Source organism: Camelus ferus, chromosome 32 (genome assembly GCF_009834535.1).
Source record: "Camelus ferus isolate YT-003-E chromosome 32, BCGSAC_Cfer_1.0, whole genome shotgun sequence".
In the NCBI taxonomy this organism is placed as follows: Eukaryota; Metazoa; Chordata; class Mammalia; order Artiodactyla; family Camelidae; genus Camelus; species Camelus ferus.
Genome location: NC_045727.1, coordinates 10,822,771 through 10,844,842, shown reverse-complemented (window position 1 = coordinate 10,844,842; position 22,072 = coordinate 10,822,771). Strand labels below are relative to the sequence as shown.

General features: G+C 58.6%; 2 protein-coding genes across 2 annotated transcripts in view; one reads left to right on the top strand and one right to left on the bottom strand.

Annotated features, from left to right (window-relative positions):
* The window catches only part of PI4KA (phosphatidylinositol 4-kinase alpha), a 74,832-nt gene that overhangs the window by 18,276 nt on the left and 34,484 nt on the right, over nt 1–22,072 (bottom strand). The window contains exons 20-29 of the mRNA XM_032472105.1: nt 9,477–9,585; nt 9,100–9,236; nt 8,805–8,938; nt 8,396–8,478; nt 5,103–5,173; nt 4,906–5,030; nt 3,735–3,816; nt 3,491–3,574; nt 2,592–2,681; nt 1,296–1,415 (exon numbers count right to left, since the gene is read on the bottom strand). Coding sequence (XP_032327996.1) covers nt 1,296–1,415; nt 2,592–2,681; nt 3,491–3,574; nt 3,735–3,816; nt 4,906–5,030; nt 5,103–5,173; nt 8,396–8,478; nt 8,805–8,938; nt 9,100–9,236; nt 9,477–9,585 — 1,035 coding nt within the window. The remainder of the gene's footprint in view (nt 1–1,295; nt 1,416–2,591; nt 2,682–3,490; nt 3,575–3,734; nt 3,817–4,905; nt 5,031–5,102; nt 5,174–8,395; nt 8,479–8,804; nt 8,939–9,099; nt 9,237–9,476; nt 9,586–22,072) is intronic.
* On the top strand, nt 11,775–22,067 carry SERPIND1 (serpin family D member 1). The gene is given in 6 exon segments (XM_014552698.2): nt 11,775–12,054; nt 14,095–14,969; nt 17,417–17,690; nt 18,840–18,951; nt 18,953–18,985; nt 19,525–22,067. Coding segments are annotated over 5 exon segments (1,476 nt in total). The 5' UTR covers nt 11,775–12,054; nt 14,095–14,104; the 3' UTR covers nt 19,717–22,067.

Below are 22,072 nucleotides of genomic sequence, written 5' to 3'. Positions count from 1 at the left end.
GGCACCCAGGCATGTCTGCCGGGCTACTCTGAGGTCTAAGCCCCAGGTAGGACATCAAGTCCAGACCCGGTTGTTAAAATAAAACACTTCTGAACGCCCTCTGCTCTGCAGGCTGCACGGAGGATTTTCAAGGTTCTATTCCAAGCATCCCTCCAGAAGGCAGGCTGACTGCAGCCCCCAGTGCATCCTGGCTGCTGTTGCCCAGTGACAGGAGAACAGCTCTTCCCACAGAAACTGCATGGGGTCCTGGGGAGCCCTGGCCTCCAAGGTGGCACGTGCTGGTAACCGTGCCCAAAGACGGGGAAGGTGGCCAAGGCGAGTGCGGTGGCCAGTGGGGCTGGCACACCCCTGGCTGCCCACACTCCCGAGTGAGAAGGCAGACCATGGGGGACAGATGGGCCAAAGGATCACACCAGCCCTGTTCCTCCGCTTCAGCCTCATGCCTGCCTCCTGTCCCCCAAGACTCGGGGCCTTGGTGCTCCTGTCCCCACCCCGGTAGGACCCACCCACTCCACCCGGGACCACCTGCCTCATGTCCCTCCAGCACACTTCCTACACACCAGCTTATCTGAACCCTGCCCCATCTCTGCCTGTGTCCTCAGAATCTGGAGAGACCCAGGGTGAACTGCCTGGCCCCGCAGAGCCCAAAGATGGGGCAGCGCCAATCCACAGACCCTGCCTGAGCCTGGCCCTGTGGGCCGTGTGCAGGATGCCTGTGTCCTCAAAGAAAGCACAGTGACCCCAGGTGACCGCATAGGCCCTGATGCGCCCAGCCTGCCTAATGGGCTCCTCCCTTCCTGACTGGGGGGCCAGCCGCCACCCACCCCAGAGTGGGCAGCAGAGGCGTGCACACAGCCACCTCAGCTCTGACGGATCCCAGGCTGGGAGATGCCAACACAGCACTGCCCGTCCGGTCGGTCACCATTATCAACCACCGGCTTCGAGGTAAAGCTCTGATCTGGCCCTGAAAGGACCACCCAGTGCAGGCCCCTAAATTAACCTCGAGATGAAGCTGAGGATAGGGGGATGTAGCTGAAGGCGACGAGGGGGTCCTCAGGCATCCAGGTCAGCCTGACCATGTCCCACAGAACACTTCTCATGGACACACAAAAACCCACACCTGACCTCGCTAACAAACCAAGCTTAGCCCTCGTCACACACTCTGTGCAGGAACACCCGTCCCCGCGTGCGCTCCCCTCTGGGTCTAGGGTCTGCTGCAGACAGAGGCCCGGGCTCTTGAGAAAATCTCTGTTTCTGCCCTGGTCTCCCTGTGCGGGGCTCCTAGGATGACGTACCCCGAGAGTCGTGTTCTGCTTGTTGTAGCCAGCATAGTGCAGGATGCTCTCGGTGGCCATGGCTAGCCCCGTGTGCTGCGACAGTCCAGACACCCAGTTCTGGTGCTTGTTCAGATATTCCTGAGACAGGGGACATGCCATTTGATTTTAAAGGTGAAAACAAGCCTCCATGAAATAGGTGCGGGATACCAAAGTACACCCTGGCTCCAACATGGGGTCAGCCCTGCTGCCTGGCTGGGTTGAAGCCCCTCTGACCCCAGGGGGTGGGGGACGGAGGGCCTGGGCCACATGGGGGTGTCTGGGGGAGTGGCAAGGCTCTTTCAAGCGCATCATGCTCTTCCCTCTTGGGCCAGGCCTCCCGCTGACCCCGTCTAGGAATGAAAGGGGGCTTCCCGCCTGAGACCATAGCCACGGAGCTGGGCCCTGTCCTCCACATGAGCCTAAGGAACATGGACCGTCTGAAAAGCAAGTACTCGGGAGAATGCCACCTTGTGTGGTGGATGGCCACCACCAAGTCACAGCTGCTTGTCCCCAAGGGCTGCATCCTCCCAGCTCCTACGTCTTTGTGGAGGGGCAGCCTCGGGTCCCCTGGGCACACCCCAGGTCCTTGCAGGCGCTGGGAGCCCCGGCCCTGCCCATCCCAGATTCACACCAGCTCTATCCTGACCAGTTCCCGAGGTCAATTTTACAAGCCCCCTCAACACACCTGCTGTGGTCCAACCACATTGCTCCTAGTGGCCTTTCTCGTCTTTGATCCCTTCGAAGGGACCCCCCTGCTCTCCCACATGGCGGCATTTTTGTGCGTCTGCTTGACCACCTCAATGATGGCTCACTGGGCAGTCATGTGAACTTACGGCCAGTCTGGAAGGCCTCACACGCAGCTACACGTCTCCTGGACTCTGCCCCCACTGTGCTGGCCTCCCTCAGCCCTGGGCTTAGGGGCTGCAGGGCACCCCTTGGAAACGCTGCTCCCGCTGGCATGTGAGCCCCTGGGCACCCAGCCTGCAGGCAGCCCCAGGCCCTGCCCCAAACCTGGCACTGCCCCAAACCCGGCACCTCATCTGCTGTGGTGGTCAGCTCCCCAGGCCACCCACCCTGGACCCCGGCACCTGCTCTCCTGCCCCGACCTGCACGCTCACTGCTCACTCACAGGTGCTATTACCCCGCAGGCCCTGGACCCACGTTTCTGGTTTGTTCTCCCATGGCAGTGTGGTGTGTGTTTCGAGCAGGCTGTCTGTGTGAAGCCCTCTGGGAGGAGCTCACTGAGGCTGCCCCTGGGTGACGTTAGGCAGATACCTGGAGGTGGGACTTGGTGGCCGTGGGCGCCCACTTCATGGCCTCCTGGAGGATCATTCCACAGCGGGCAGCGAAGTCCTTGACGATGCTCTGCAAGAGACATGGCCTACCTGTCAGTGCCTCCCAACTGCCACCAGCCAGCTACCCCTGGGGTCAGTTACCCCGAGGGCTGAGTTGTGTCCCTGGAGCCGTGCTGAAGCTCTAACCCCAGCATCTCAAATCATGACTGTGTTTAAAGAACAAAGAATCTTTAAAGAGGTGATTACGGTCAAGTGGGGTCGTGAGAGTGGCCCTGATCAACGTGACAGGTAGCCTTACAAGAGGACGTGATTAGGACACAGTCCTGCACAGAGGGACCACCACATGGGGGTACAGGACAGGGCGCCATCAACAGACCACAGAGAGGGGCCTCTGGAGGAACTAGCCCTGCCAACACCTTGACCTCAGACCTCCAGCCTTCAGGACGAGGAGGGGCTAGACCTTTGCTGTTTCATCCATCACGCTGAGGACCTTGCCACAGTGGCCCAGCAGGCTAACATTGTGACCGTTGTCACCAAGGCTCCTGTGGGGAGGGGAGGTGCCAAGGCTGGGATGTGGGCCAGCCCTAGGCTGTGGTCTGAGCCTAGATTCAATCTGCCACAGTGAGGGCTCTGTGTCAGACCCACTCAGCACATCCTCCTTCCCTGGGGCTGTCTGCTTGGCTGAGACCCACATGCAGCACAAAGCCCAAGTCGTGGGGCCTGCCCAGCACAGCAGCAGCCAGAGCACCTCTGAGTGGCCAAGCACTGGACACTCACACAACTTTGAGACACCAGAAACCGCAAGGCAGCTGAGAACTGCCTGGCAGCCAAACCAGGAAGGGAGCGGACAGACCAAGTGGCGGTGGGGGGGTTGCCTACCTCCCGGGCCTCGTAGGTGTCAGGGACGGTGATGCGGTACGGGGCATCGGGGATGTCGTAGTAGGGCTGGTCCTTGTGAATGTCCTGCAAGCACAAGTCCATCTTCCAACTGCCCTCCTGGAGCCGTTCTGTGAGCAGGGCCTGCCTCCCAAACCCGCTGCAGACGCTGACTGGGAAATGCCCCACGGGGACCTGTACCCCCACCCCCACCCCTGCTTGTGGCGGGAATTAGCCTGACACTCACGGCATTCAGTGACAGGGACAGTGTCTGCAGGATGTCCAGCATGGTCTTCAGCACCGTCCCACTCCAGAGCAAGTGGGGGAACCTGCACCCAGAGCCCCTACTTAGGGCCCAGGAGCCCGTTCCCCGAGGAACTGTGCTCCTTAAACCCCGCCTCCCGCTGCCCAGCAAGGGTCGGAAGCCAGGAGGCCCCCAGGTGGGTGCCCAGTGGGAAGCGCTCCCCAGGCCCTGCCAGGCCCTCCTCATGGCAGACACAGCCCCAAGTGACCACTCCAGCCCAACCCTGCTGTCCTGGTCACACACGGGCCAGGCCCCTCCCTCATCCCCAAGCAGGGCTTCTCCGGCCCTCACATCAAAGCTCCTGAGGAAAACAGCAGTACAGGTGACCCCTGAACAACACGGGTGGGGGCACCAACCCCCGCTCATACAGCCCAAGTATAACTTACAGTTGGCCGCCGTTTCTGCGGTTCCACACCCGCGGGTCGGGAACCACTGCAGTATTTACCACTGATAACACCCCACATTGTTCAAGGGTCACCTATATCTGCAGGACACCTGGGGTACAGAGAAGAAGCTGCTCGGAGCATGGTGGCCCCAGGCCAAGGGGAGCAGGCCGCATGGCTGGGACACGCTGTGGCCCCGGCTCGGAGGCGCAGCTCAGACACGCTGTGTGTGTGTCTGCAGCTCCAGGGACACCCTGGAGAGCTGTGGGTAGGCCCAACAGCCTCTGGCTTTCACGCTGCCAGGAGGCTGCCCAGCCCACTTTGAGGGCCGGCATCCGTGGGGGACATCCCGTGAGTCTGCCGTTGCTCCAGTGCAGCAAGGAGAGCCAGTGTGGAGCTGGCTCAGGGTGGGCTCGCCTCCTCCCGAGGGGCCTGGGAGATACCCGTTCCCCTGGGGGCCTCTGGCCAGGCTCTGGGCTGGGACAGTGGGAGACTCAACACCCAATGTAAGTAACACTGACGGCTCAGAACAGGGAACATTTTGGGCCACTGAACCCTCACTGGCTGGCACCCTGTGGAGGCTGCACTGCCCTTGGAGGGCCGTAACTGGCTCCACTTTTCTCTGTACTGAGAACGCAAGGAGGACACAACCCCTGTGGCCCAGGTCTACATATGCACATGTGCACACAGTGCGCACACACATAGCAGCAGCAGCAGGGAAGAGGGCTCACTTGTCTACCAGACCAGACAGGTACTTGTCAGCTACCCTCCGGATCCTCTTGTGGATGTGGTTGAAGTTCACCAGCAGGAACTGGGCATGCCGCTCCAGCTCCTCCTCGTTCTCCTTGGTCTTGGCCTGCATTGGGAAGAGACAGGTAGCAGGCACCCCGAGGTGCTGGCAGACACGCAGGGCTCCCACAAGGCTTACTTTATCTGCCATCATGTTCAGGAAGGCGTCGAACACTTTGTCCGCGACAGCGATCACACACTGCATCATCCCTGAAATGGGAGGCCGGCTGTCAGCGGGCAGGGACCCACCCTGGCTGCTCTCTAGGTTTACAGAGTGAGCACGGGGTCCCACATGTCGCCCCAGCCTCCCCAACGTCACATGTCATCTGCAGTGACACTGCACTGCCACCTGGACTCCAGCCTTTCTCTGGATCCCCCGTCTCCCACCAAGTCCCCTTCTGTCCCAGGACCCAGCCCAGGACACCAGGTGGCATTGGCTCAGCGCCTCCTCGCCACCCCCCTGCCAGGTCTGCATTGATGTCTCCAGCTGTTCTGGTCTTTCCGGCCTCTTCTGAGGAGCACAGGCACTTTGTACCGAAGTCCCCCACTGGGGCCTGTGTGGTGCTGGCTCCTGTGTGGACCAAGCTCGCGGTATTTCAGCAACATGCCCTTCCAGTCGCACGTTGTCGGAGTGCAGTCAGTACCTCCCGGCCCTGGGCACGCAGTGCCGGGATACCTCCCAAGTTCCTGCTGTCCCCTCCCTGACTCCACCCTTAGAAGCCAGGCCTCGAGTCCAGCCCCAGCTCCGGGCAGAGGCCGGGAGCAGCACCTCCTGGAGAGAATCTGCGGACGCAGGTGGAAACCAACCGTGACCAGTAGACCCTCGGAGGTTGTGCAGATACCCCATCTCCTAAAATTCACTGAGCTGGGGCAATGGGCTCTGGTGTGGCAAGCGGAGTCCTGCAAGGAGGGTCTGTCCCTGAGGCCGACAGTTGGGTGAGTAGGGTTTGTAAATCCTCACTATTTACTTGGCTGTTCTCAGGCTGGCTCCTGTGACCTGTGACAACCACGTATGCTCTTTCCTCGTCTGACTGGCACGACCCTACTGTCCAGCACTGAGGGTGCCCCGCACTCATCCTGTACTCTCTCTGGAAATAAGATCTAGGAACGGGGCATACGCGCGGCCCCCGGGGCACAGAGCCAACTTGAAGAAGCCACAGCACAGAGAGAACCTCGGTGCGGTCGAAAGAACCGCAGGAAACACGTCCTCAGCGAGGGTGGCGAGTGACCAGCAGAGGGCGCTCCGGAGCCCCCGCCCGTGGTCGGCCTGCCCGGCCCCGCGGGAATCTCCCCGCAGGAGAGCCCAGGAACCCGGGCAGGCCTCTAGGGAAGCAGCCGCTCACAGTCCCTCAGCTGATTTCTCAAATGGCTTCTCCAAGAATTGATTTTTCCACTGAAGGGAAAGAGAGTCCAATAAGGATCTGGGGGTTGGTCCCTCGCTGGCGGGGACGAGCTTCTCTGGCGAGGACGGACTCCCCGCGGCCCACAGCGCTTATATTCATCTGAACGTACTCATCTCGGAATTAGCACGCAGCAGTCCTCGAAATATTTACCCACACCGCTAATCAGCATTCACGGACCCAGCAAATCAGCAAAGTTTGTTAAAAAACAAAAAACAAAAAAACCCTTCATCCACAGGCCCTTAGAGGACAGATGAGGGAACTGTGTAAAAACAACAAAGCTGTTCAGACGGGGAGTGTCTGTAGGAACGAGTGCATCAAGGCCAGGACATTCCAGAAGGCGTGACTCCAAAACATGCCTTCAAGAACAGTAAACACACTGTCCCGCTGAATCTGAAAAGCCAACTCTTTTTGCCATCAATAAAAACAGTTATTTGTTTAAAAAGAGTAACAATTTTGTGAATAATTCCCTTAACATTTTAGGAACTAGTTTCTTAAGTTTTTTGGGGGGGGCGGGAGGTAATTAAGTTTATTTATTATTATTATGTTTTATTTAATGGAGGTACTGGGGATAGAACCCATGACCTCGTGCATGCTAGGCATGTGCTCTACCACTGAGCTATACCCTCCCCCTCTACCGTAAGAAAACCTGAAATGATTGCTAATACTGTTTGTTGGAATAAATGCATTATTAAAGTGAAATACATTTAAAAATCTGTGGATCAAGCACACTAAATTTCCTCAAATATTTAAGCACAATTATAAACTTAGTCACAAGTCTTCTAAGCATTTAATTAAAGCATAGGCCTAACATTTCAGAGTCTCTTCAGTTTTTAAGTACCTTATAAATCAGCACACACCCCAACACAATGACACCGAACCTCACCAGTGTCCTTGTGCTAAAATGGGCAAATGGTGCCTGCACAGTGCATTTAACGTTCCTTTTTCACTGCCTCCATTTTAACATTCCTGCATGTTTTTATTCCAAATCTTATCTTGGGTTTGCCTCACTAGGGTTACTGTAACAGTAACATTTTGAAACCATATGAGAGTTTAATGGTCTTTCTGTCCTGAGCGTGGTCCTTGTGACAGGTCCCCCAGAGGCCCTGTGAGCTCAGGGTCTGAGGACATTTGCAGCTGGGGACTTGCGAGTCTTTGTGTTTCACACAGACTTTTTTTGTATTTCGAAACTTTCCCAGAAAAGGAGGATGTGGCCCCCAGGTCCTGACCTGCTGGCCTGGCCTGATGGAAATGTGGGTGGGAAGGAGGTGGGGTCTCCTCGTGGCCAGCAGGAGGGAGCCCCCACAATGAGGAACGGGGCGGTGCCCCACAGCGAGCTCTCTGCTCTCGGCTAACCAGCACCACTGGCTGCTGCACAGACACCTCTGCACCTGCTGGGTGCCCTTCCTGCCTGGGCGCTGAGACCTAATGGTGGGCACCTGGCCTCTCCCTGGACGTGTGGCTCTTTCCTGCTGTTCCCTCTTTACATGAGAGAAACAGCTACACATCTCCACAAATAGAGGAGAAAACACTGCATACGTGTGTGCGTGTATAAACATAAAACGCACATATGAGATACAGAAATGTAACTCCCAGTGTATTTAGATATATATGTTCTAAGATATTTTCCCTTCTTTTAAGCAAAATAATAAAAAATACTGCGCCCATGTGCGTATTATGGCCATCTGTCTGCTGGGAGCCCTGAAGCCTGGTTCTCAGTTCCCCAGCTGTAGACATTGGAAAAGAAGGGCAGGGCCTTGGTCATGAAGACGCCCAGGGCCTGTCCAGCAGAGAACAGCACAAGGGACTGAAATCAGGGGCTACAGGGAATCTGTGCACAGATGCAGGGCCCCCCGCAGCAGAGGCAGAGCCAGAAAGAGGACTTTTTAAGATTATGTGTTTTTATCCTGATCTTCCCAGGGTGGGACAAAGCTTCATAACAGTGCTGTCTCCACAGAGAGAGAAAATCGGGAGCAGCAGCCCTTCCCACAGTGGGAAAGCTCGCTCACAAGGGCGCACGCCGTCCACTCACCAGACTTGTCCTTCTGAATGGCTTTATCCTCAAAGTAGCAGAACATCACCTGGAAGCGATCGGGATCTGTGGAGCGCAGAACCCTGGCAAGAAAACAGCCCCGAGGAAAGGTGAGGCCCCAGGCCCTCCCACCAGACATGCTCCTGCCCAGGCAGGCTGGCGAGGCCACGAGGACAGACGGTCCTACGCCTACGTCCCAGCCGTCCCCCGCTGACCACAGGTCTCGCGGGTTCCAACAGCATCAGCTGAGTGTCCAGCGACGGGAGCCTACAACAGGCAGCCGCCAACCTGAGAGGCAGTGCTCCCTGTGCCCAGTGTGCGTGTCTGGGGAGGACCTGAGCAGGGCCCCACCCGTGCAAGGTGCGCAGCTGTAAGAGAAGCCCGAGCGCAGGGGAGGAGGGGCCACCACCTCATGCACTCCAGTCGGTACACGGACAGCAGGTAGGTGGACATGGCGAAGTCCAGCTTGCTGATGAGGGCGGTCACCTCGGGGGCTGGGTCCAGCAGGTTGACCACGGTGGCACGGAGCTCGCTCAGCTCGGCCTGCAGGGCGAACGTGGGGCTCACATGGGCCAGGGCAGGGGCAGCCCCCCTGGGACACGAACCCCAGGGCCAGGCGCGTGAGCAAGCACTTGGCAGGCCTGGCTCTCACTGCTCAGGAGACCCTGCCCTGCACCACCCGTCCCGGCAGACGAGGTCCTTACAGGGGTGACTGTGTCATTCTTCATGGCCGAGTTGTACTGGAGGACAGACCGCAGAGGCTCTTTGCTGGGAAAGGTGAGCAGGGGGGACTTGGTGGCTATTTCACAGACACCCTCGTACCACTCCTCTGGCCAGAGTCCTGCAAGAGAGCACAGCTCGTGGGCTGCCTCCAGCTCACAGGTTCTGGAGTCGGGGGCCCTTTGCTTGAGGTAACTGTCCCCAGAATGGGGTGCAGACATCAGCCTGTCTCCTACCCTAGGCAGGCTTTCCTAAGGCAGGTGGTGTCCTCAGAGCCCTAACCCACTCCAGGAACACTGCAGACACCTGGGCACAGCTACCACCAGTCACCTCCATCGCACTCTGCCCAGTCTTCCCCTACCTGATCCCTCCACGGCGAACCCCATCAGCACAGAGTACAGCCAGAAGTCCCGGAAGAGCTTCTGCAGCCGCGGCTTCGCCTCCTTGATGGGCGGCAACCGTCGGGTGAGCTGACCAGCCGAGGAGAGGTGGAAAAAAGGACCTTATTTGTATATGAAACTCTGAAACCTGGAGCCGTGAGACCGAGGCTTCTCCAAGTTGCCTCTCAGAGAAGCCGTTGGGCCGGCTGCGCAGGGACCAGCCCTCGGGCAAGCTTCCCGTTCACACTCCTTCAGAAGGAAAAGTCCATTGAGCGTCCAGTGTGCACAGCAGGCGCCGTGCTGGGGGGAGAAGCCTGGCTGCCTCGTCAGGGCAGGAGGCAGGCAGGCCACCATCCCAGGGCTCCCTGGTCTGGATGTTCCCCAGGACTGTGGGGCAAAGGCTGAGGCAGGAAGAGACAGGAGGTCTGAGGAACGTGCGAGTGGAGAAGTGGCTGCAGTGACCTTGGGCGGGACCCTAAAGTGTGAAGCAGGTGAAAACAGTGTCACCTGGGGGTGGGGGTAAGGGCTGGAGTCCCTGCGTCCCTGCCCGGACCATGTCCCGCCCGTGTGACAGGGGAGACCCGGCAGGACGAGTGGACCCTCACTAGAGCCCCTGGTGGAAGTCAAGCCCCACAGTGATAACCAACCTGTGTGAGGGGCTCTGCAGTCCAGACACTTAGGATCCATGAGTGCCAAGCATGTCTGGCTAGGGCCAGGGGGCCAGGGGATGCCTATGGCTGAGGGAGGGGCGGGCAGAGCCGGGTGGGCAGGTAGGGCTATAAATCAATACAATGCTTTCTGGAGAGCAGTTTGGAAATGTGCATCCAAAAACTAAATATCCCCAACATTTTACCTAAAGTGCCATCTCCAGGAATCTATCAGAAAAGTACCTGATTTAGGCACAAAAATATAACATCTGTGATAATAGCAATATAAACAGAAAACACTGTAAGTCTACCTGAAAAGGACATTTAAGTAAAGCATATTAAAAATCATATCTTTAAAGAATATTTGGTAACACAAGTAAAGTTTATAACGTGTTAAGTGAAAAAAATGTAAAATATATGAATACCATATAGATTTACACACACATAGAAAAAGGAGGAGGAAAAACTGCCACGTGTTCACGATTATTTCTGGGTGGCTGGGGTGGCAGGACTTTCCAGCTTCTTCCTGGAGGCTGTCTGCACATTCGAGGGTCCTGCTGCAGACCTGCGATCACAGGGAGGCCAGTGGAGGCTGGGGCGCAGGGAGCCGTGGGCAGGTGCCGAGGACGGGGAGGAGCGCGGGGCAGGGGAGAAGCCCGGAGCTCCCGGCCTGCCAGTGGGCCCAGGACAGCGGGGCTGGGGAGAAGGGCTAGGGGCCCGGCTCTGGGGTGCAGGCGCCAGGTCACTGCCTCTCACTGGCTGGGTCTCTGTAACTGTCACAGGCACCTCTGCCAGAGGTGTAGCCCTGCCCTCCATCCAGGAAGAACACGAGCGGATGCGGGGAGAGGGGTCGGGGCACCCAGGTCCGAGGAAACAAGATGGAGATCGGGAAGCGGTGGGCAGTGCCCCCAGAAGCCAGGATGCAGGGAGGTCACACGGGCACAAGGGCATCAGCGCTGAAGACTGCATACCCACGACCAGAGCTCCTGGGTGCTAAACCAGCCCCACAGCCACGCTTCCCTGAACACGACGACCGCCCTGACATGCCAGACTCCCCAGGCCCCTCCATGTGACACACGTGCAGACCCCCCCCCAAGGCGCGCTCTCATTTCAGAAGGTCTCTGGGGACAACCCTGCCAGACATGCTGAGGAATAGAGGTCAGGAGGCAGCTGTGCGATGCAGTGCTCCCCCACAAGCCAGGGTGTTCTGATAGCAATGCTTAAATCACGAGGCCAAAAACAAACTGAAACTGAAAACGATTCCAACCCCCAGGCCCCTGTGAAGACCTGCTGGGGCAGACGTGTGGGTGGGAAGCACTGTCCGGGACACAGAGACACCCCCCATGCGGGCAGCCCAGGCCTTGGCCCCCAAGAAGACCTGTCGGAGCAGACGTGAGGGTGGGAAGCACCGCCCAGGACATGATGACCCCCGCGTGTGGACGGCCCGGGCCTGGGCCCCCGTGAAGACCTGCTGGGGTGGATGTGAGGGTGGGAAGCACCACCCGGGACACAGTGACCCCCGTGCTGTCTCTGCCTCTGCCCACAGAGGAACAGGCTCACAGGATGATGCCCTGGGCCAGGTCAGAAGCTGCGACCACTTAGGGGAAGAGAGGACTCCACTCCCAGGGGAGCATGAGAGCCGCCACCCCGATATAGTTGGGCCCCAGAGCTGACGGGGGGGATGGTCACGCCTCCAGCACCAACATGACTGACAACAACATGACTCCAACACAAGTCACCCAGCAGTGATCAAAGACACAGCAGGGCTTTGTGCTGACGAAACTGGCTGAGCGCTGTTTGATCTGGGACGTATTTACTTTGGAAAACACAGTCCAGCACCAAAGTTCACGCTGCAGCCCCCACGACCTCAGCCGATTCCAGCCCTGCAAAACCGCTTCTCAGGAGCCCAGAGGTGAGTCGGTTTCTAACGTTTCTGCTGATTGTGAATTCCTATTTGCAGTGGTTAGGGGTGGGTGACTGGTTTGTATCTCCACCAGACTGCACATTCAAATGCTTTCTGTGTTATGTTAGAAAGGGAACATGGTTTTCTTTTTAACCTGCTGGTAGTAGTGTTCTGTTGGCTACACGGGTGGGGCAGGAGGCAGACCCGGGAGAGAAGCGCCAGGCTCCGGTACAGGATGTGGACGGGACAACAGTGCCGGATGAGTGTGAGGATATCCTTTTCTGGGGGAACTCAAATGGCTTGGGAAGACCACACACATGCATATGTACACGTGCAGGGACCTGGTGAACCTGGAGAAGCGGGTTGGGGGCTGCTCTCCATGCTCCTCTGTCAACTCTTCTGCGAGTTTGAAGTTACTTCTACCTAAAAAGCTCTCCCAGCTTCTCTCGTCACACCTGCTCTGTCTGGGCCTAGAGACAGCAGGCAGGAGGGGCCTAACGGCCCAGCCCTGCTCCGTGCAACCAGCACGACAAAGTGCCACGGCAAACAACCAGGAAAACAAAACCCTGAACCGTTTACCTTTAAGAATTGCTGCTTCTCTGCAAAGACAGCAGTGTGGACTTAAACAGCCTAGCAGTAATTTTAAAGTCTCACTTGATTCCTGCCATACTAAGTGACAGAACCACAGGAAGAGTCACTGCTCGGATCCCTAATTTTAAACCACAGGAAATACGGGGAGTGCATTCAGCTTCCCCTGATGAGGGTAAAGTGAAGACTATTTTGGGCTTTTCATCATCTAATGAAGGAACAGGGTACTAGAAGCTTCAAATTCACCGTCTGAACACAGAAAAAAAGCATCAAAGTGTCCCCTCCGCCTCCCGACCTGGTCCCAGACTCCCTTCTCCTGACACTCACTCACTCAGGTTGGGGGTTCGCAACCTCCTTTTCTCTGAGAGGGACACTCGCATCAAGCTGCCTGCTTTCCTCCTGCCTGGCTTCCTCAGCTGTCTTCCCGAAGCTCCCGAGCCCAGTTCACTAGGAACCTGCCCACTTCCACTTGCAGCCACGCACCTGAGAACCTGTCTCAGTCACATGCTGGGGGAGCAGGGGGGACGGGGCAGGACAAGACAACAGACACTTCAAAGTCAGGAGCCACATGACTTTCTCCAAAATGCGCACAAGTCTCTCTCGGTGATGAGGGCCATGTTAGAGCTGAGTGTCTTACGGGTACAGCAGGGGCTGGTGCTCCGGGGCAAACAGGCAGAGCCCTCACGTGGGGAGGGGCTCACCCGGTTCCCATCCAGCCACGGGCACAGCGCCTGGGGTGTAAAAACACTGGGAGGAGGAAGTTAAGTTGCAAAAAATTCCTCGTCCAGCGCCTGGTGCTCAGCAGAGGCCCTGCCGAGTCACTGCCGTCAACAGCCACTGAGAGCAGTTCCAGGGGGTATCTGTGCAGTCAGCCCACCTTCAGGCCGAACAAGTCAAATATTTACCTAACACGGGCCAGGAACTCTGACCTGGCCTGGAAGGGAAGCAGGTATTCTGGGCCTCAAAGGTCTAACAGGAGAGGGTCACACAAACAAAAAACTCAACAAGACACTCTCCTCTTTGGGGGGTGATCAGAAGGGGCTGCTCCAAGCACAGAAGGCGAGCCCAGCCCAGTTTCAGGCCCCACCCGCCTGGCCAGTGTCCTCACAAGCCACGCTTCACTGCACACCAGCCCCCAGACAGCTGGAGGGCCCCAAGTGCCTCCAGGCCTAGTATGCTGTGTGCAGAAGAGAGACAGGGTTGGGTGAATGACTGAAAAGACTCCCCAGGACCCCTGAGCCTCAGGATTCCGGACGGCTACAGTTCTGCACAGCTTTCAAGAAAGGGTTCTGACCTGGGGCCCAGGGTCCTTCAGGCAGGCGCCCGTTTCTCTTCACCAGATCCTGAAGTGGTGAGGGACTGGTGCCTGAGGCACCCTCCTGGGCCACCGCTGGGGACCTGGCAGAGGTAGGGGGTCTGCCAGGCTGCCTCTCACCATGTCCTGTCCTCCCTCCACTCCAGCTCTGCTGAAATGCTGCGCCTGCTGCACCCCCTCTTTGTGTCTCTCCTCCTGGCATCCGTGTACAGGAGCCACAGCCTGGGGCACCAGCTTGACGACGGAGGAGAGGCCCCCCAGTGGGGGCAGCTGAAGGGCAAAAACTTGAGCCAGCCCGTCCTCCCCGCTGACTTCCACAGGGAGAACACAGTCACCAATGACTGGATCGCGGACGGGGAGGAGGATGAGGACTACCTGGACCTGGAGAAGATCCTGGGGGAGGACGACGACTACATCGACATCGTGGACGCAGCCCCACCCACTGACCCCGCCGCCAGCGCTGCCAGCGCCCTCCTGCTCTTCCCAGGCAAGAGCCGCATCCAGAGGCTGAACGTCCTCAACGCCCAGTTTGCCTTCGACCTGTACCGGGCACTGAAGGAGCAGACCAGTGCCGCAGACAACGTCTTCCTGGCGCCTGTGGGCATCTCGGTGGCCATGGGCATGATCTCCCTGGGCCTGCGGGGGCAGACCCACGAGCAGGTGCACGCTGCCCTGCACTTCACTGACTTCGTCAACGCCAGCAGCAAGTACGAGCCGGCCACCGTCCACAACCTCTTCCGGAAGCTGACCCACCGCCTCTTCAGGAGGAACTTCGGGTACACGCTGCGCTCTGTCAACGATCTGTACGTCCAGCGGCAGTTTCCCGTCCGGGACGACTTCAGAACCCAAGTCAGGCAGTACTACTTTGCCGAGGTACAGGTGGCCGACTTCTCGGATCCGGCCTTCATCTCGAAGACCAACCACCACATTTCCAAGCTCACCAAAGGCCTCATCAGAGATGCCCTGGAGAACATAGACCCCGCCACCCAGATGATGGTCCTAAACTGCATCTACTTCAAAGGTAAGAACCGACGTCACGGCCTCAGCGCGAGCTCGCGGCACCGCTCTCGGCACACAGGCACACCCAACATTCTACCTCAATTTACTCAGGAAACCAAGATACCGGGTCAGCTCACAGGGACAGGGAAGATCTCGGTGAGGGGACAGGAGAAGCTGACACTCAAAAATTCCGCACTTTTCACTCATATGAGTCTTCAGCACAGCCTTGTGAGGCAAGCAGTGTCATCCGTACCACGTCCTGCAAACACCAGGGAAACGGAGATGCTGGGAAGGGGCAGGGCCAAGCTCGCCCAGGCAGGCGTGTCCAGCACCCTGGTGACTTAGGATAACTCAGAATCCGTCTCAGCGTTGGGCCAGCTTGGAGTTGAGGTTTTTTCGTTTTCTTTCCCAGTGACTTTACTGATCGCTGGAGTAAGAACAAAAGGCTAGAAACAAGCTCAGCTCAAGGAACTGGCACCAACCCCACCCCATCCTGTCTCTGCAGGTGGGGGTGGGGAAACCAACTCCTACTTCTAGAGCAACTGTTCTGGGCCAGGCACCATGGCACATCTTAAGGAGGACTTCCCTGCAACAACACACATGCACGCAGGGCCCCTAGGATGCCAGAAATAAACAGATGTGGATTTGTAGAAACCAGACCTCACTTTTAAGGAGCCCTCAGCGGGACCTGAGCCAGGAGAGATCTTCACCTCACTCTACGTGCCCAGACCGTTGAGGGCAGCCACGAGCAGTGGGTCACAGCACACCAGGCCTGGTGACGGGCAACCACTGTCCTCTGCCACCAAGCACTAGTGGGCACTGACCAGGTCAGTCCTGAGGCCTGGGAGGCCACACTTCCCTGCAGGTCCGCTCCAGTGCCATGTACAGTGGCCTAGAGGCCAGTTCCTGGAGGTGGCTGTGGGGTGGCGAGGCCAGAGCCCCCACCTGCCAGGACACCTGCTCTGGGCCACAGCCTCCACCTGCCAGAACACCACTCTGTGCCTTAGCCGAGGGCCTTGGTGCCATAATGCTGCCTCTAGTCAATGCAGGGTTAGAAGCCAAGAAGGCTGGAGTAGGGTGCAGGCTGAGCTGGACCCCAGGGTCCCCCCAACACCAGGCAGAAGGCCAGCCTTGGGCAGGCCCAAGGCGGAGGCTCCAACAGGCCTGTGCCAGACACACGTGAAGTACTCGGTCAACACACACGTGTCCTTTATCACTGGCTGGTGAGACAAGTGTGGGAATGAAAACTGGGTTGAGAACTGGCCTCATCAGTCTGACCCAGGTTCTCACCTCTGTTGTGGGGCAACAGCAGCTGCCCTGACGGGGCTGGGCAGCACCACCACCCAGGGCGGTGCATCGCTCGGTGCAGCATGGCACAAGGCCAGATGCTACAGGCTAAGTAGGTCTGATGTGGCCGGTGGCACTTATGAGCAATTAAGCCCCGTTCAGGGATGACCATGACGGTCAGGGAAGACATCTGGGCAGCACTGAAGCCCTTAGCCCTACCAGCCTGGGGACACCCCAACTCCAAGGGCCTCTGCCTCAGGTTGGGTGTTCAGAGCAGGCAGGGACCTGGCAGCAAGCCACCTGTGCAGTTTATAATCCGGGAGCCAGGGCCACACCAGAGGGGAGGGGCACTGGAGTGGTGCCAGCAGTCGGGGATGAACAGCCAGCAGCAGCCGGGCAAGCCCAGACACTCATCAAAAGAGATGCAATTTTAAGCTCTAGCTCCCAAATTTGTCATCACTTTCATTTTAATTTCAGATGTTATGACAACCCTGTAAAGCACAGGGAAACAGAAGACGTCAGAAGGGGAGAGCCCAGAGTGCGTGGGGAAGGCGGGAAGGGGGCGTCTGCCCCTCTGCCCTGGGCGGGCATCAGGAGACATTCGGGGTCATTGTGACCTGGGGGACGGGTAGGCCAGGGTTGAGGGACACCCCACAGGCACAGGACACCCCCACAAAGACAAATCCATCCCAACCACCGACAAATCCAGTCCTCACAGGTGGCGTTCTCATCCCTCGTCAGACGCACCTGCTTCCATGGACAAAGCGCTGCCCCCGAATCCAGAGTGAAGGTGGTGAGGGCAGCATCCCGCCCGTCACCCTAGAGTCACAGAGTGAGGGACTAAACCCAGTCCAGGCCAGCAGGAGTGCAAAGCCACTCGTCCCACAGTGGGGAAGGAGAGGCCCAGGCAGGGCAGTGACCTGCCAGCATCAACGTGCTAGTGTCAGGATCTAACTCAGAACTTGTGCCGGTCTGTCCACACTCTTCCTACAAGCCTCTAAAAATGTGTTCTCAACGTGTGGCTCTTGGACGGCAGCCTCAGTAGCACCAGGGAACTGGTTAGAAACACAAAGTCCTGGTCTAAACCCCACCTGAGGGACCAGACTGCGGGGGTGGGCCGTGCAGGCTGCTAGCCCTCCAGGAGAGTGTGTGAATAAAAGCCCGTTCCTGCTGACTTTACAGGATCCTGGGTGAATAAATTCCCCGTGGAGATGACACACAACCACAACTTTCGGCTGAATGAGCGAGAGGTGGTCAAGGTGCCTATGATGCAGACCAAGGGGGCCTTCCTGGTGGCTAGCGACCAGGAGCTGGACTGTGACATCCTGCGGCTGGAGTATGTGGGGGGCATAAGCATGCTGGTCGTGGTCCCGCACAAGCTGTCTGGGATGAAGGCCCTCGAGGCCCAGCTGACGCCCCAGGTGGTGGAGAGATGGCAGAAGAGCATGACAAACAGGTACCTGGGGGTGCCCGGTCACTCTAGGGAAAGGGACTAACTCTGCCCAGACTCCCCACGCCTGCTCTCCGAGACAGCTCAGAAGAGGGGCAGGGACCCCCAGCTCTGCCACACACCTGCCCACCTGCCCGGGCTCCCCAGGGCCGCTCACTGTGGGAAGAAACAGAACCCCTCACCGCCCCATCCTCTCAACCCCGAGGGGACAGGCATGACATTCATGGTGTCCCCGTTAGTTCTCACACCGGTGTGAGAACCGCAGGTGTTCCCGTGTACCAAGGTCGTGGCTGGGCCGGGGCAGGTCTGACCAGATCTGGCCAGGCCCGGGTTAGCAAGTGAAGCAGGCTTAGGTCTCATTCTGGGCCAAGAACACAGAGAAATGTGACCAAGACAGAAACAGGCTCCAGGATGCAGGTCAGCCCAGTAGATACTCAGCCATCAAGCCCTGTCACTCTGTCCCTAAAAATGTCCCTCTGTACCTGCCTCCCTCCCAACCTCACTGCCCACAACCTTAGCCCTGACTCAGGGGCCTACCCAGCCCACCTACCCACTGCTCAGCCCACCTGCTCCGCCGGACAGCGCCTCAAGCTCCCTCTGCCTGTGGACTGTGGACCCCGGCCTACAGGGTGCAGTCCTGCTCTGCTCCCCCTCCTTGCCTCCCTTCCCTGGAGCCCCTGTGCTCCAGCCAGCCCACAGCCTCAGCCCCCTACCCCGGCCTTGTCTCCCAGGCACATGAACCCCTCCTCCTGGACGGTTCATCACTTAGACGTTAAAGGACCGTCTTTTCATCTTGCTGCTTCACACTTGGGCATCTTGACTCCCCAGAGGGAGAGCAAGCTCTTGGGAAGGAGGTGCGTTCGGCATCTTTACCCCGGGGCTGCTGGGCGCTACAGCTGCTGTCTGCGCAGGCAGGCTCTGACAGTGCTCAGCGCTGTCCAGGGAATGGAGCGTTCTTTAATAAGTGCACTGACCTGCACTCCAACTCCATAACTGATAAAATAAGAAATGCCTGAAAGCAGGGACCCGAACTAGCGAATCACGTCAGATGCCTTTGACCTATGAGCCAATGAAAGCTCTGCCACTCCCGGAGGGCAGAATGATGCCTCCAGAACCTGTACTTCAGTCAGCCAGGCCCATTCCTTCCCTGACCAGGACGCGAGAGGTGCTCCTGCCCAAGTTCAAGCTGGAGAAGGACTACAACCTGGTGGAGGCCCTGCGGTCCGCAGGGGTCACAGCGCTATTTGACAGGAACAGCAACATGACAGGGGATCTCGGACCAGAGGGTCACCATTGACCTGGTAAGGCCTGCCCTCTGCACCCATCCCTGCCCCCTACCCTGTCCTGGGTCTGCCCCCAGTAGGGCCCCCCGCCCCGGCCGAGCGTGCAGCCTTGGGGTCCGTCCCTCCTGGTGACACCAGAGGGAGAGCAGGTGCCCCAGTCTGTGACATAGCCACTCCCAGCCTGGCTGGCGATGGCACCCAGCACACGGGAGAGCAGCATGGCCCAGGGACATGCAGACTCTGGCCTGTGTTTCTCTGGCAGCAGCCCCAGAGCGTGAGCAGGTGGGGGGTCCCTGGCCACGGTCTTGCTCACAAGACACGCACGGTGCACAGCCCCTGGGGGCCATGGAGCAGGGGAAAGACAGCTGTTCACACAGCACAGCCTCCCCTTAGCTGCCGGGTGAGCACAGGGTTTCAAGGGTCCTCTGACGAGCTGCGGCCTGTGCCTCCCAGAGGGTCTCCCCACCCTTTCCCTGAAGGAGTTGAGATATCACTGTCCCCGCTGCCCCTCTGTCCCTCTGTGCGCGACCTGACGCTCCCCTCTCCCCATGGCACAGTTCAAGCACCAGGGCACCATCACAGTGAACGAGGAGGGCACACAGGCTGCAGCCGTGACCACTGTGGGCTTCATGCCGCTGTCCACCCAGGCCCGCTTCAGTGTCGACCGGCCCTTCCTGTTCCTCGTCTATGAGCAGCGCACCGGCTGCCTGCTCTTCATGGGCAGGGTTGCCAACCCTGCCAAGTCCTAAAGGTGGGGTCTGGGCCCATGGCTGCCCCCCGACGAGGAGATGTGCTCTGGCGCCGTCACCCTGGGCTGCTGCTCCCCTTCCCAGAGGCAACTCTGACAGAGACCAGGCAGCTTGCTGGGATTGGGGTCAGTTCTGCTCCGTGCCCGGTGCTAGCAGCTCCCGGGAGTGGGTGCACCTGGACGGTGTTGGCAACACAGCCCGCTCTGACCGACTCTCTCAGCAAAGCCCATCCCCAGGGCCCCAACCCTGCACGTCTGGCTCCGCTACTCAAAGCCCTTCTCAGCCAGGGCTCCTTGGCTGAACACGGAACACAGATCAGAGGGGTGACTGAGCCCCTCCCCGCTGTCCGGAGGGAAGGGGCCCCTGACACTGAAGGGGAGCCCTGGGCCGCGCGCTCAGTCCTGTTGAGGCCCAGCTTCCTGAACTGATGCTAAAATGTCTCTGCACCTGCTGTCACCTAGCAGCCCCCCGGGGACAACATGCACATGTAGCCATGCCTTCCACCCTAGAGATAAATGTGGCCACTTTCACTGTGTACGATTCTATCTTTTTCAAGCTCAAATAACTAAGGAAGGCCAAATTCAAAACAGCAGGCAACCCAGGGGTGATGGAGGCTGACAGAGTGACCCACAGCAGACAGGTTTTTGGCATCGGATGTGCAAGTGTCGCTGGGTCTGGGGTGGCCCTGGGAATGCCAGTCTCCACGCAGGGCACGTGCTTCAGTGTCCACCCTGGATGCGGGGAGACCCTCTGACATACTGTGATAGGTCTGGTTCGAGGAGAAAGGCGACACTGAGGCCTGTATTTTTAGACCCTAATTCCAGGGTAAGACCAGTGGAGTTCAAAGAGGCTGCTCAGGACGGAGGAGCACGGGGGCCGCAGGCCAGGGACACCACAAGCTCTGCGTACACGCCATCTGACTGTGACCCCGCGGCCCTGACTCCAGGGTCCAAGTGCAGGCCGGCCTGACCCCACAGAGGACTGCTGACCCGGTGAGACCTGCTCAGTCACAGGGCCCCCAAGGGGCGCACTGAGTGATCCCCAAAGTGGGGGCCGGGGGTGCCTGCAGGTCATCACTGGGCCTCATGCCAACCCCAGGCAGTCAACTGTTACCACCTCCTTCTCACAGCTGGAGACACAAGGAGAACGTGTAGGGAACGAGGTCTTCCCAGGCCCGAGTCCACCGCTAACCCTTTCCCCGACCCCCTGCTTCTTGCACCAGGTCACCCGCCTCGAGCTCCCGGGAGTCCTGGGCTTGCCGACCCCCTCGGAAGCCCTCCTCCACATCGTCAGCACTGTGCTGGTAGGGTCTGGTCCTGCCGCTGCTTTCCAGGCCCCTCCACCCCTCCACGCACACCTCAGAGTTCTGCCCTCAGCCCTTCCCACGTCTCCCATGCAGAAGGCACGTGGCCCTGTGCGCAGCCAGCCAGGCCCTCCACCCTGACATCCACCTGGTCCACTCAGCCTGCCCTCGGTCTCTTCAGAAACAGCCAACCCCTGGCCCCGGGCAGCACAGTGTCCTCTCGGAGCCCAGGCCTGAGCTGGCTGCCAGGGTTCCATGCCAGGTTCTGACACTTGGAGGCAAGTCTGTGCCTCAGTCTCCCTGCCTGTAAAGCGAGGAGAACAGTACCCACCTCGCAGGGCTGTGCTAAGGGCTAAGCGAGCTGCTGCCTGGAAGGGTTCAGATCACGGCCTGGGGCTCACCAAGAGCTGGGGAGAGGCTTCTTGTGGCCACCTCCCCCTGCAAGCGCATCCAGCCAAGGGCTCCTAACGGGGGCTGGCTGGCTTTCTCCCGTCTCTCTTCCTTACACACTTGTGATCAGATGCCACCCCCACAAAGAAGAGGACACAGCTCCAAAGGGGTCTAGGACCTACGAGTGTTAGTCCACAAGCCTCCTTTACAGGCACGGAGGGAACAAGCAGCCTGTCCAGGGGCACAAAAGCTGCGAGTGGCCCAGGTGAGCGGCTCTGAGCGGACCGTGTGGGCACTCCCTGCACTCGGTGATGGTGGGGCAACTGCATCTCTAAGAAGCTTAGTGAACCAGTGGGTGGACACCCAGAGAAGCAACAGAGTCAGCCACAGTCTCTAACAAAGACCACCCAGCCTAGGCAGGAAGGAGCCACTGGGTCACGTGACCCAGCCCCTAACCCCTCGCTCAGGAAGGGCCCCAAGGTCACTGATAAAGGAACCCAAGCTCCTACCCCAGACCCACTGGCATGTACCCAAAACAAAGTAATTCGAGACACCATGTCATCAAAAGATCCAAAACAGATCCCTCTTCTTTTAGAAGGAAAAAAAAAAAAGTAAGAAAAAGAACAAAGTGTAAAACATTAAAACAAACAAGCAAAGAGCCCC